Source organism: Salmo salar, chromosome ssa03 (assembly GCF_905237065.1).
Source record: "Salmo salar chromosome ssa03, Ssal_v3.1, whole genome shotgun sequence".
NCBI lineage: Eukaryota > Metazoa > Chordata > Actinopteri > Salmoniformes > Salmonidae > Salmo > Salmo salar.
This window is the reverse complement of record NC_059444.1, coordinates 92,881,651-92,894,398: the sequence shown is the minus strand read 5'-3', so window position 1 is coordinate 92,894,398 and position 12,748 is coordinate 92,881,651. Positions and strand designations below refer to the sequence as shown.

Sequence of the window (12,748 nt, the reverse complement as noted above, 5' to 3'; positions counted from 1 at the left end):
CAAATGATGTCATACAGAAAACATCCCTGGTGGACGGAACCTGTATGAAGGCTTGTTACACAAAGAGAGGGGGTTGGGCTTGAATGAAAGAGCGGGAAGACTGAGGAACAAAGGGAGAAGCTGTGCTATCGTAAATACAGTATCTTATGCATTCTAAATTACCGCCCATTTGGAAAAGGAAAATGCAATAAATATTTACTCTGAGCTGTGCTTCGGTAGATTGGTCGTAGATGCTGGCCGTGTTGGCCAACATAGATCTTCCTGTCCTCGGAAGAATGTCTCTGGTGGTAAATTGGATACGGTGTAGTATCTTCGTTGTGTGTTAGACTGGATATGTCGTCCGTCCTTTCCTAGCCCACGTTTACAGCTGCTGTTGCTAACTCAACGGCTAGGATGTCTCACTTCTTCAGCGAATAAGTGTTCAAAGTTCATACCATTCACAACCAAAGCTCATGCTGAGGTTGGCTTAGTTCTGTAGTTGACATGTTAGTCCTTTTTAACGTATGGACCGTCGTCCTATCGTCCTCGGAACAGGAGGTTACATTTCGTCAAGGGCTTATATAGTGGAGGGAGAGAAGGGTGTGTTTCATAGTTTATAACCCATGTCTCTTCACAGGGGTGGGCCACTGATTGAGCAGGGCTCTAACCTTATGAAAACCCAATTCTCTCATTTGGAAGCTAAAATTACATTTAATCTTATCACAAATAGTTTCATATTCAAACATTTAAATTGCACAACAATTCCATGTGAATCTGATAACTAGAATGTGTAGACTTTCCCAGATACAGTTTATGTCGTCCTGTCATAAGTCATAATGTCTCAGATGACCACCGAACAGACATCATATACATTAAGTACCAACGCATATTTTCAACTGGTTCTATTACCAAAATATTGTTCCTTTCCCCCCACTTGTTTGATGTTCCCAGACTCTCCATGTTTAACAAAGGCTATTCAAGAGTCCTTCAGTAGAGTCAGAGAGAAAGGGAGAAAGGGAGAAAGGTATTTATGGGGGGGTCATAAACCTTACCCACAGGCCAATGTCATGACAATGGATGGCCTTGTAGTGGATGGATGGCCTTGAGGTGGACAGTTGGTCTTGTAGTGGACAGTTGGTGTTGTAGTGGATGGATGGTTTTGTAGTGGATGGATGGTCTTGTAGTGGGTGGATGGTTTTGTAGTGGATAGATGGTCTTATAGTGGATGGATGGTCTTGTAGTGGATGGATGGTCTTGTAGTGGATGGATGGTCTTATAGTGGATGGATGGTCTTGAGGTGGATGGATGGTCTTGTAGTGGATAGATGGTCTTGTAGTGGATAGATGGTCTTGTAGTGGATAGATGGTCTTGTAGTGGATGGATGGTCTTGTAGTGGATGGATGGTCTTGTAGTGGATAGATGGTCTTATAGTGGATAGATGGTCTTGTAGTGGATGGATGGTCTTGTAGTGGATGGATGGTCTTATAGTGGATAGATGGTCTTGTAGTGGATAGCCTTGTAGTGGATAGACTTGTAGTGGATAGCTTTGGAGTGGATAGCCTTGTAGTGGATAGCCTTGGAGTGGATAGCCTTGTAGTGGATAGCCTTGTAGTGGATGGGAGCATTAGTTGTGCTGACAACTTTAAAGGCCCAGTTCAATCAAAAACTAGACCTTCCTGTGTTTTCATATATTTCCACACTATGAGATTGGAATACATCTGTGCAACTGGGAAATTTATGATAATGCCCTTGTAGTGTAAGAGCTGTTTAAAAAGGCCACCTGAAATTACAGCCTGTTTTGGTGGGATGGAGTTTTGGCCTGCCTGGTGACATCACCAGGTCAAAAATTGGTTCCAAACCTCTCAGCCAATAACAGATAGTTTTCAGTTCCCCCTCCCCTACTCAGACCACTCCCAGACAGTCCTAGCTACATTCTTGTTTGAGAATTTGCTCTTTTTTTAAGAAGCTCATTTGTTTCTTTTTGACCATTTAAATTGAAAACATTCACAGTAAGCCACTTCATTGTTACCCAGAAATGATTTGACATTTAAATAAAATGTCTGCATTGGACCTTTAAGAAGTTAGGGGTACCAGACAGTCAGAGGGGAACCAGAAAAAGAGATGATCAATCCTACCTTTCAAGCACATCACCTGGAGTATCTATCCAGGAGTCCATATTTCCATCTGAAATCATACTGGGCAAGTTAGCCAGCTGTTAGCCAGCTGTTAGCCAGCTGGGTAGCATGACTGGATAAGGTAGATACATGAATGGTCAAGGTTGCTTGTTAAATCAAACAAATAGTTAGGGCCTGCGGCATGGTTTTTGAAATTACTCACATTAGTCATTCTAGAACTAGAATGTATGTGAATAATTTACAGATGTTTTAATGATGCACAGAAATATTTAAAAAATCAACGCTGTAAAAATAGATATATTTGAGGGTTCATAAATACTGTCATAAATTATAATTCAAATACATTATAGCATTACTATTGATTACCCAGCTCATTCCCTGATAATGCAGTGTCTGTATTAACTCAATATTAGGAAAGAAGCTGGTTTATCCAACTGAAAATGCAGACGTGAGAGAGGACTGAGTGAGCCTTATTCTACATTAGGTTACATAATGACATTATTAAATTACTATTCCAGGTGTGGGGTTAAGTCAGGGGGCTCAGATGCTACAGAAGCTAGTACTAATAATCAGAGGAGCGATATTCCTGCCTCCATGTTGCCTCCCAGGACTAAAGAGCGGATGTAGTCTATCAGTGAAGCTATCTGTAAACGTATGGATGTGAACCCCAGTCTCCGCGCAGTAGAAGGACACTCGGCCCTCCACGTAGTCCAGAAACACCCCCACCTTCCTGGGCTTCTGCTCCAGGCCCACGGGGGTGACAGCGGGGGAGGTGTTAGCTACGTATTGACCCCCGCTCTTTAGGCTCAGTGTCCAGAAGCCATTGGCTGGGCTGACTGTAAACTTCCCTTTCCTGTTGATGGACTGTCTGGCCACGCCCAGGTTCCACTCTATCTTCTCTCCCACCTCCACCTCCCAGTAGTACCTGGAATGGAGTCAACATTAGTCCAGTAGTACCTGGAATGGAGTCAACATTAGTACCTGGAATGGAGTCAACATTAGTCCAGTAGTACCTAGAATGGAGTCAACATTAGTACCTGGAATGGAGTCAACATTAGTCCAATAGTACCTAGAATGGAGTCAACATTAGTCCAATAGTACCTAGAATGGAGTCAACATTAGTACCTGGAATGGAGTCAACATTAGTATCTGGAATGTAGTCAACATTAGTCCAGTAGTACCTGGAATGGAGTCAACATTAGTATCTGGAATGTAGTCAACATTAGTCCAGTAGTACCTAGAATGGAGTCAACATTAGTCCAATAGTACCTAGAATGGAGTCAACATTAGTACCTGGAATGGAGTCAACATTAGTATCTGGAATGTAGTCAACATTAGTCCAGTAGTACCTGGAATGGAGTCAACATTAGTACCTGGAATGGAGTCAACATTAGTACCTGGAATGGAGTCAACATTAGTACCTGGAATGGAGTCAACATCAGTCCAGTAGTACCTGGAATGGAATCAACATTAGTCCAGTAATGGAGTCAACATTAGAACCTGGAATGGAGTCAACATTAGTCCAGTAGAACCTGGAATGGAATCAACATTAGTCCTGTAGAACCTGGAATGGAGTCAACATTAGTCCAGTAGAACCTGGAATGGAGTCAACATTAGAACCTGGAATGGAGTCAACATTAGAACCTGGAATGGAGTCAACATTAGAACCTGGAATGGAGTCAACATTAGTCCAGTAGAACCTGGAATGGAGTCAACATTAGAACCTGGAATGGAGTCAACATTAGAACCTGGAATGGAGTCAACATTAGTCCAGTAGAACCTGGAATGGAGTCAACATTAGAACCTGGAATGGAGTCAACATTAGAACCTGGAATGGAGTCAACATTAGAACCTGGAATGGAGTCAACATTAGTCCAGTAGAACCTGGAATTAAGTCCATGTTTTCATCATTACAACTGATGAACTTTGTATTCAAGTCCAGTCCAAGTTATATTATAACTTATGAACTTTGTATTCAAGTCCAGTCCATGTTTTCATCATTACAACTGATGAACTTTGTATTGAAGCCCAGTCCATGTTTTCATCATTATAACTGATGAACTTAGTATTGAAGTCAGTCCATGTTTTACTACAGCACTAGTTAAGGTAAAGAGCCAGGAGTGAATCTTAACTTCTACTTAAGTATGTATCCCCGCAATAGTTTCAGTAAAGTTCAACAAACAAACTATATCAGACGGCCTGACATTCGTTCTTAGAACCATAGATATATGATCATAGATCTTTATGATAATATAGATATAGAACGCCGCTATTATATAGGCAAACAGTACCTGCCGCTGCTGAAGGATTCTCTTCCCAGGACATTGGCCACACGGTCAAACCTCTTGGGGTTGTCTGGGACCTCCTGGTGTTTGTCTGTGTGTCGCACCTGTTTCCGGTCATCTGAGACCGAGAGGAAGGCGTGGGCTGTCTTGGGACTCAGGGAGATGTCTACTAGGGTATAGGAAGGAGAGAGAATCATATAAGTGCCATGGCAACAGAAAACTCACCTTAGTAAAACAAGTACTTTCATAGAGGCCCAATGCTGCCTTTCTTATATCAATATCCAATTATTTTCTGAATAATAATTAAGTACCTTACTGTAATAGATTTCCATAAAAATTGGCAAAAATTTGAAAAGTATTTCTCAAGCAAGATTTTTTCTAGGACTGTCTGGGAGTGGTCTGAGGGCGGAGGGGAAAATGTAAGACTAGCCGTTATTGGCAGAGAGGTTAGGAACTCTCTTTGCTATTAGTCTATTAACCAATGCACCACATTGTGATGTCACCATGGAAAGCCTAAACTCCCGCCCACGCGAACCTGCTGATTAAGATTGTATTTTCAACCATTAACTATCAGGAAATAACACTTTCCAACACTTTTACAGTGTTAGTTTCATCAGCTGTTGTACAATATGATATAAAACACATACAAACTGCATTTTGACTGCACTGGGCCTTTAAGAACAACAGAAAAAGAGATATTATGGCGTATCTAACTCTTCGGCAGGTGGAGACATACCTGTGTATTTCTGTATTTTCTTCAGCTCTGCAAAAGATAACAGTTCCAGTAAGAATCCTTCCCAGACAAACAGATCTGACATTTCACTCACCCTAAAGATATGCAGTAGAATAATACTGTAACCATTTATCAGATGCTGACAGATGTCTAATCAGCACAAAACATGTAGGCTATTAAAGTGAGGTGGATCCAGTACGATATGAAAGATAGTATCCGTAGTATAATACTCACCAGCTTTAGAGAGTCTACGGAGCTCTCCCTTAACCATGTCCATCAGGTCTGACACTGCTCTCCTGGTCACGCCCATACAGGGGTCTGTCTCCACGGAAACCTTGGACCAGTCCCTCCTCTCAGAGTAGCCCGTGGTGGAAGTGGTGCTCTGCAACGTTCATTGAGGACAAACAAACAAACAATGTTATATTTTAAGATTAAATGTAGGTGGTTGGGGGACTAATTTAAGGGTTCAAGCCTTTTCTTCTGTGGTCATGATTGAAACTGTTAAGAAACTCTGTTTTATAAACTCTTTTTGGAAATTAAGACATGAGGAAGCAAAGGTCAACGTGTAGACCTACTGTGTCCTAATCTACATTATAAAGCGGGTAGTTTGTGTCCTGGATTCTGATTGGCTGGAAGCTGAGGTATATCAGACGTTATAAACTGGGTGGTTCGAGCCCTGAATGCTGATTGGCTGAATGCCGTGGTATACCACGGGTATGAAAGAACATTTATTTTTACTGTTCTAATTACGTTGGTAATCAGTTTTAAGGTGTGTATCCAGGCTGTACTCTGCTTTGCGTCGTGCATAAGAACAGCCCTTGGTTCTGGTATATTGACTATATGCCACACCCCCTCGGGCCTTATTGCTTAAGTATATGCTTACCGCTCTGGGGTAAAGTTTCCCCTAGGCACAGATCTAGGATCAGCTTCCTTTCCCTCAATCTAAACCTTAACCATTAGTGGAGAAAATGCTAAACTGACCCAAGATGAGCGTCTAGGGGCGACTTCACCATACTCCATGCTTACCACTGCAACACTCTTCTGACCACCACCACCACAGAGCTCATCATGGCTCTGCTGAGAATGACAAGGCCCCAGGTCAGTGTCTCCATTCCTCAGATGTTGAATCTCCTGTTCCAGCTCCTTCACCAGCTTCTCAACAACCCTCTAAAGAAACACATAAACATTGTTACATTTGGTATATTGATAATCACATTGTATTCTGTCATAAGGTGGTGGATGAGGTGAGTTTTTCCCTTACTATGTAAAGCGCTTTGTGTACCTCACTTACGAGAAAGGAGCTAAATAAATCCAATCCATTATTATTAATATTGTAAGTTAATAAGTTCATAAATAAATCAGAGTATTACTGTACATTACAGACCTCCTCCTCCCCCTGTCTCTCCTCGATGGCTGTCACCACGGCCTTGTGGCTCTTCTCCATGGAACTGACGAGGGCAGAGAACACCTTCTGGCTCTCACGCACCTCCCTCACACACGAGTTCTGATTGGACAAGAGACTGTCAATATCTCAGACACGAGTTCTAATTGGAAAAGAGACTGTCAATATCTCAGACACGAGTTCTAATTGGATAAAATACATGTCTGTATCTCATATCACTTTAAGATGATAAGGTGTGATTGGACAAAACATGTATGTGGTAAGGGTGATGGATTTGTCTAACTCATCTAGCTCTACATAAGGGCGTAGGGTGTAGGGCATCTCTAACCCTGTACCTGTAGAGCTACCATCCTGTAGGACCTATCTAACCCTGTACCTGGAGATCTACCATCCTGTAGGACCTCTCTAACCCTGTACCCGGAGATCTACCATCCTGTAGGACCTCTCTAACCCTGTACCTGGAGATCTACCACCCTGTAGGCCTCTCTAACCCTGTACCTGGAGATCTACCATCCTGTAGGACCTCTCTAACCCTGTACCTGGAGATCTACCACCCTGTAGGCCTCTCTAACCCTGTACCTGGAGATCTACCACCCTGTAGGACCTCTCTAACCCTGTACCTGGAGATCTACCATCCTGTAGGACCTCTCTAACCCTGTACCTGGAGATCTACCATCCTGTAGGCCTCTCTAACCCTGTACCTGGAGACCTACCATCCTGTAGGGCCTCTCTAACCCTGTACCCGGAGATCTACCACCCTGTAGGACCTCTCTAACCCTGTACCTGTAGAGCTACCATCCTGTAGGTTTTCACTACAACCCCAATCTAGCGCACCTGATTCTAATAATTAGCTGGTTGATAAACTGAACCAGGTTAGTTATAACTGGGGTTGGAGTGAAAACCTACAGGAAGGTAGCTCTCCAGGAACAGGCTTGGAGAGCCCTGGTGTAGGGGCTAGGGGCCAATTTGGGATCGGGACTCACTTTGAGGAGCTGTAGAGAGTGTCTGAGTCTGTCAACTTTCTTCAGTCTCTCCTGGATCATCTGGTCAATGTCTACAACCTGTGGCTGCAGAAAAAGATTACACCAAGGTATCATGACATCAAGAGGATTACACCAAGGTATCATGACATCAAGAGGATTACACCAAGGTATCATGACATCAAGAGGGTTACACCAAGGTATCATGACACCAAGAGGATTACACCAAGGTATCATGACATCAAGAGGATTACACCAAGGTATCATGACACCAAGAGGATTACACCAAGGTATTATGACATCAGAGGGTTACACCAAGGTATCATGACATCAAGAGGGTTACACCAAGGTATCATGACATCAAGAGGATTACACCAAGGTATCTATTACAGGTACACTGTAGCGTCTTGAACCTCTTAATGTCACAAGATGTTGTACTAAGGTCACTAGAATACCATGTCGTGGCTCTCCTCAGGGCTCTCAGGCCGTGTCTTCCTGTAGTTGTCACAGACGTCAGCCAGGATGCGGTTGACACTAAGGTCTGGCCTGGAATAGAACAACCTCTTGCAGAGGGGACAGTAGTCTGAACGGTGCCGGGTCCAGTACCTGTAATGAGCCCAGTCCATGTTTTCATTATGCTGATAACTAATACACTCAATACTCCAGTCCATGTTTTCATTATGCTGATAACTAATACACTCAGTACTCCAGTCCATGTTTTCATTATGCTGATAACTAATACACTCAGTACTCCATTCCATGTTTTCATTGTGCTGATAATACACTCAGCACTCCAGTCCATGTTTTCATTATGCTGATAACTAATACACTCAGCACTCCAGTCCATGTTTTCATTATGCTGATAACTAATACACTCAGTACTCCATTCCATGTTTTCATTATGCTGATAACTAATACACTCAGCACTCCATTCCATGTTTTCATTGTGCTGATAATACACTCAGCACTCCAGTCCATGTTTTCATTATGCTGATAACTAATACACTCAGCACTCCAGTCCATGTTTTCATTATGCTGATAACTAATACACTCAGTACTCCATTCCATGTTTTCATTGTGCTGATAATACACTCAGTACTCCATTCCATGTTTTCATTATGCTGATAACTAATACACTCAGTACTCCAGTCCATGTTTTCATTATGCTGATAACTAATACACTCAGTACTCCAGTCCATGTTTTCATTATGCTGATAACTAATACACTCAGTACTCCAGTCCATGTTTTCATTATGCTGATAACTAATACACTCAGTACTCCAGTCCATGTTTTCATTATGCTGATAACTAATACACTCAGTACTCCAGTCCATGTTTTCATTATGCTGATAACTAATACACTCAGTACTCCAGTCCATGTTTTCATTATGCTGATAACTAATACACTCAGTACTCCAGTCCATGTTTTCATTATGCTGATAACTAATACACTCAGTACTCCAGTCCATGTTTTCATTATGCTGATAACTAATACACTCAGTACTCCAGTCCATGTTTTCATTATTCTCTGCAATGCTTTCAATAAAGTTCAACAAACGATATCAGACACCCCCGACCTCCATTTCTTCTAATCGTAAGATAAAGAGGGGACGTACCCACACAGGCAGGCCTGACAGAAACTGTGGCCACACGGAGTAGTCACAGGACTGCTGAAGATGTCCTTACACAGCGGGCACAGGAAGTGCCTCTCGGAGACGAGGCTGATGGTAGAGATGGTAGATGCCATGCCCTGGAAGGACGCCATAGAAATCAATAAATTCATCCTTCTGTACCCTTCTTTTCCCGCTGTCCCTCTAATCCATCTCTCCACCATTTCCAATTCCCCCTTTTCTAAAAAGGTCCAAGTTCAATATATTACGAGATTGAGCATTAAACACTTTGTAGTATCAGATACTTGTAGTGTACCGTCTCTCATTAACAGGGAAGCAACTTTCACTGGGGACGAGGGGGGGACATTTATCTCCCCCCATTACCATTGTAATTTGATACTAAACGAGGCAACGGTATGCTTTAGGACCATGCGGACGCCTCCGAACGGTCGTGGAGACTGTTTGAAAATAGATATTATGTCCCCACCAGTTTAATCATTGTCGTCCCCCCACTTCTAAAAACCAAAGTTGTGCCCCATTAAATATCAATATATAGATGAAATGTAATGTCAAATCTCTCTAAATACCTTTATGTTCTTGTCATGTAATACTTCAATTTGATAGGCCAGACAGAGTTCAAGTGTACAGTTTTTTTTTTTACAAGTTATTTGCAAGTTATTGTTTCCAATGGAAGAAGAGTGTGCGTAAAAAGCCACAGTATTCACTCGCCTCAAGGTTAAACTTAATCAACTAGTCAAAGTGAAAAAGTTGGGTTACACTGCCTTTGTAAAGTATTCAGAGCCCTTGACTTTTTTCACATTTTGTTAGGTTACAGCCTTATTCTAAAATTGATTAATTAAATAATGAAAAGCAAAGCAAAAACAGGTTTAGACATTTTTTGCAAATTTATGAAAAATAAAAAACTTAAATATTGGTATTCAGACCCCAGCGATTACAGCCTTGAGTCTTCTTGGGTATGACGCTACAATCTTTGCACACCTGTATTTGGGGAGTTTATCCCATTCTTCTCAGCAGATCCTCAAGCTCACGAAGCCACTCATGCATTGTCTTGGCTGTGTGCTTAGGGTCGTAGTCCTGTTGGAAGGTGAACCGTCGCCCCAGTCTGAGGCCCTGAGTGCTCTGGAGCAGGTTTTCATCAAGGATCTCTCTGTACTTTGCTATGTTCATCTTTGCCTCGATCCTGACTAGTCTCCCAGTCCCTGCCGATGAAAAACATCCCCACAGCATGATACTGCCACCACCATGCTTCACCGTAGGGATGGTGCCAGGTTTCCTCCAGACGTGACATTTGGCATTCAGGCCAAAGAGTTCAGTCTTGGTTTCATCAGACCAGAGAATCTTGTTTCTCATGGTCTGAGAGTCTTTAGGTGTCTTTTGGCAAACTCCAAGCGGGCTGTCATGTGTCTTTTACTGAGGAGTGGTTCCCATCTGGCCAGAAAGGCCTGATTTGTGGAGTGTTGCAGAGATGGTTGTCCTTCTGGAAAGTTCTTCCATCTCCACAGAGGAACTCTGGAGGTCTGTCAGAGTGACCATCGGGTTATTGATCACCTCCCTGACCAAGGCCCTTCTACCCAGATTGCTCAGTTTGGCCGAGCGGCCAGCTCTAGGAAGAGTATTGGTGGTTCCAAACTTCTTCCATTTAAGAATGATGGAGGCCACTGTGTTCTTGGGGACCTGCAGAAATGTTTTGGTACCCTTCACCAGATCTGTGCCTCAACACAATCCTGTCTCGGAGCTCTGCGGACAATTCCTTCGACGTCATGGCTTGATTTTTGCTCTGACATACACTGTCAACTGTGGGACCTTATATAGACAGGTGTGTACCTTTCTCAATTTTAAGTCTCATAGCAAAGGGTATTTCTGTTTATAGATTTTTATAAATTTGCCCCCCCCCCAAAAAAAACAACAACTGTTTTTGCTTTGTCATTATGGGGTATTGTGTGTAGATTGCTGAGGAATTGTATTTATTTAATCCATTTTAGAATAAGGCTGTAACTTAACAAAATGTGGAAAAAGTCAAGGGGTCTGAATACTTTCCGAAGGCAGTGTTTGTGACCGTTTTCTCTCAGCAGGGAATATAATACAATCGTACTTTCCAAGGTGAAATAACGAAGACTGATTCATTCAATAACCTCTTTCCCATTTGCTGATAAATAACAAACTGAAGGAGGACACAGGTTTATAAAACTCATCTGAAACCCAGGGACAGCGGAGGGCCACTGAAGTGAAGATGTTAACGCTGACTAGAGGGAACATATTTTGTCTTAAATATAGTGTGTGTCCTAAATGGCACCCTATTCCCTATGGGGCCCTGGGTCAAAAGTAGTGCAGGGAATAGGGAATTTTCAGTATTGGTTGGAGGAAGCCATTGATACTTGGCGCAGCCAACAGACTCCCAACACAGTGACGTCCTTGACATCACTACAGCGAGCAGAGTCACGTTCCAGCTCATCCGATCTGATTGGACGAAAGACAGAATGTGGAGATTGTTATTATCAACTCCATGGTCAAACATGTTTCTTTGTCAAGCAGCGGAATGCTCACGTTTTGGATATTTCACTATTGGAACTCTTTCAGGTCACAGATTCACCTGAACTCACCTAATGTTTCTGCGTGTGTCTCAGAGCCAAGTCAGTTATGTGATCATCTGTGTCATTCAAAGAAAAGTGTGTCAGTCTATGTCTGTCTGTCTGTCTGTGTCTGTCTGTGTGTTTGAGAGACAAGAGAGCGTAAAATTCCTTGGTATGCAGTAGAACAGGTAACACCAAATATTCTGTTACATAATCAAGGAACCAACACAACACTCAATACCTGCATGAGCTCTTCAAGATATTATTCTCCCTAGAATCATAACCGTTTGTTTTACCTCAAAGCGGTATTGTATTTTCTCTCTTTTACCTGTTGAAAACAAACAGTGTAGTACCTATAAAGTTGTGACTTCCTGAACTGAGAAGAGTGACATCCTGACCTGTTCAGTCGTAAACATGTAATAAAAGAAAATGGACGTTTCACATACTGTTCTGAAGAGAGAGCCGACATCCTGACAAGGAGGATAGATTAGAATACGCTTTATTGTTCCCAGGCTGTGTTCAATATTTACAACCTATGTTCAGAATGTTATTGAGTTAAGAAAAGCCACTATTAAGAAGTTAAACCTACCTGTCCCACTTGTTCCTGGCCAGGTGCTCAGAGCTTCTGTCGCTAGTCAGTCTGTCTCTCTTCCTGTATTCAGAGGCCAGGTGCTCAGAGCTTCGGTCGCTAGTCAGTCTGTCTCTCTTCCTGTATTCAGAGGCCAGGTGACAGGTATGAGTTCCTAGAAAGGTGCTGTGGGTGGGGTTTAATCCAGGTGTGTTCAGCTGTTGTCAGTCAATCAGGCGTTTGCTTTGGGAGGAGGCTGTAACCTTAGACATTGGCTATGTCCCAATTATCTCTCCTTCTTCCTGAAATGTGCACTTCACTACTCCCCACAAATGTAAAAGCATTTGATTGGTGGAGCCATGGACTATAGGCTAGAGGAAGTTTCCATATTTCCTATATTAATTTCAAATATGTAAAGTGAAGTAAACAAATGCATACTTGGGGAGAAGGGACAGTCTTTGGTAA

The 12,748-nt window shown here is 42.5% G+C and overlaps 1 protein-coding gene across 3 annotated transcripts; it reads right to left on the bottom strand.

Annotated features, from left to right (window-relative positions):
• Positions 1-2,294: 2,294 nt before the first annotated feature.
• LOC106601956 (E3 ubiquitin-protein ligase TRIM39) lies at positions 2,295-12,442 on the bottom strand. Of its 3 annotated transcripts, XM_045715803.1 has the most exons (10): positions 12,305-12,442; positions 9,131-9,264; positions 7,970-8,120; positions 7,518-7,601; positions 6,517-6,636; positions 6,159-6,299; positions 5,367-5,514; positions 5,136-5,162; positions 4,406-4,568; positions 2,295-3,039 (listed from the first exon to the last, which is right to left on the bottom strand). In XM_045715803.1, the coding sequence occupies exons 2-10, from the start codon at positions 9,259-9,261 to the stop codon at positions 2,655-2,657; spliced, it is 1,350 nt and encodes a 449-aa protein (XP_045571759.1). In that variant the 5' UTR covers positions 9,262-9,264; positions 12,305-12,442; the 3' UTR covers positions 2,295-2,654. The 3 variants fall into 3 exon arrangements, with proteins under 3 accessions (XP_045571759.1, XP_045571758.1, XP_045571757.1); XM_045715802.1 differs by lacking the exon at positions 12,305-12,442 and having other exon boundaries at positions 4,406-4,565; positions 9,131-9,948; XM_045715801.1 differs by lacking the exon at positions 12,305-12,442 and having other exon boundaries at positions 9,131-9,947.
• Positions 12,443-12,748: the final 306 nt, after the last annotated feature.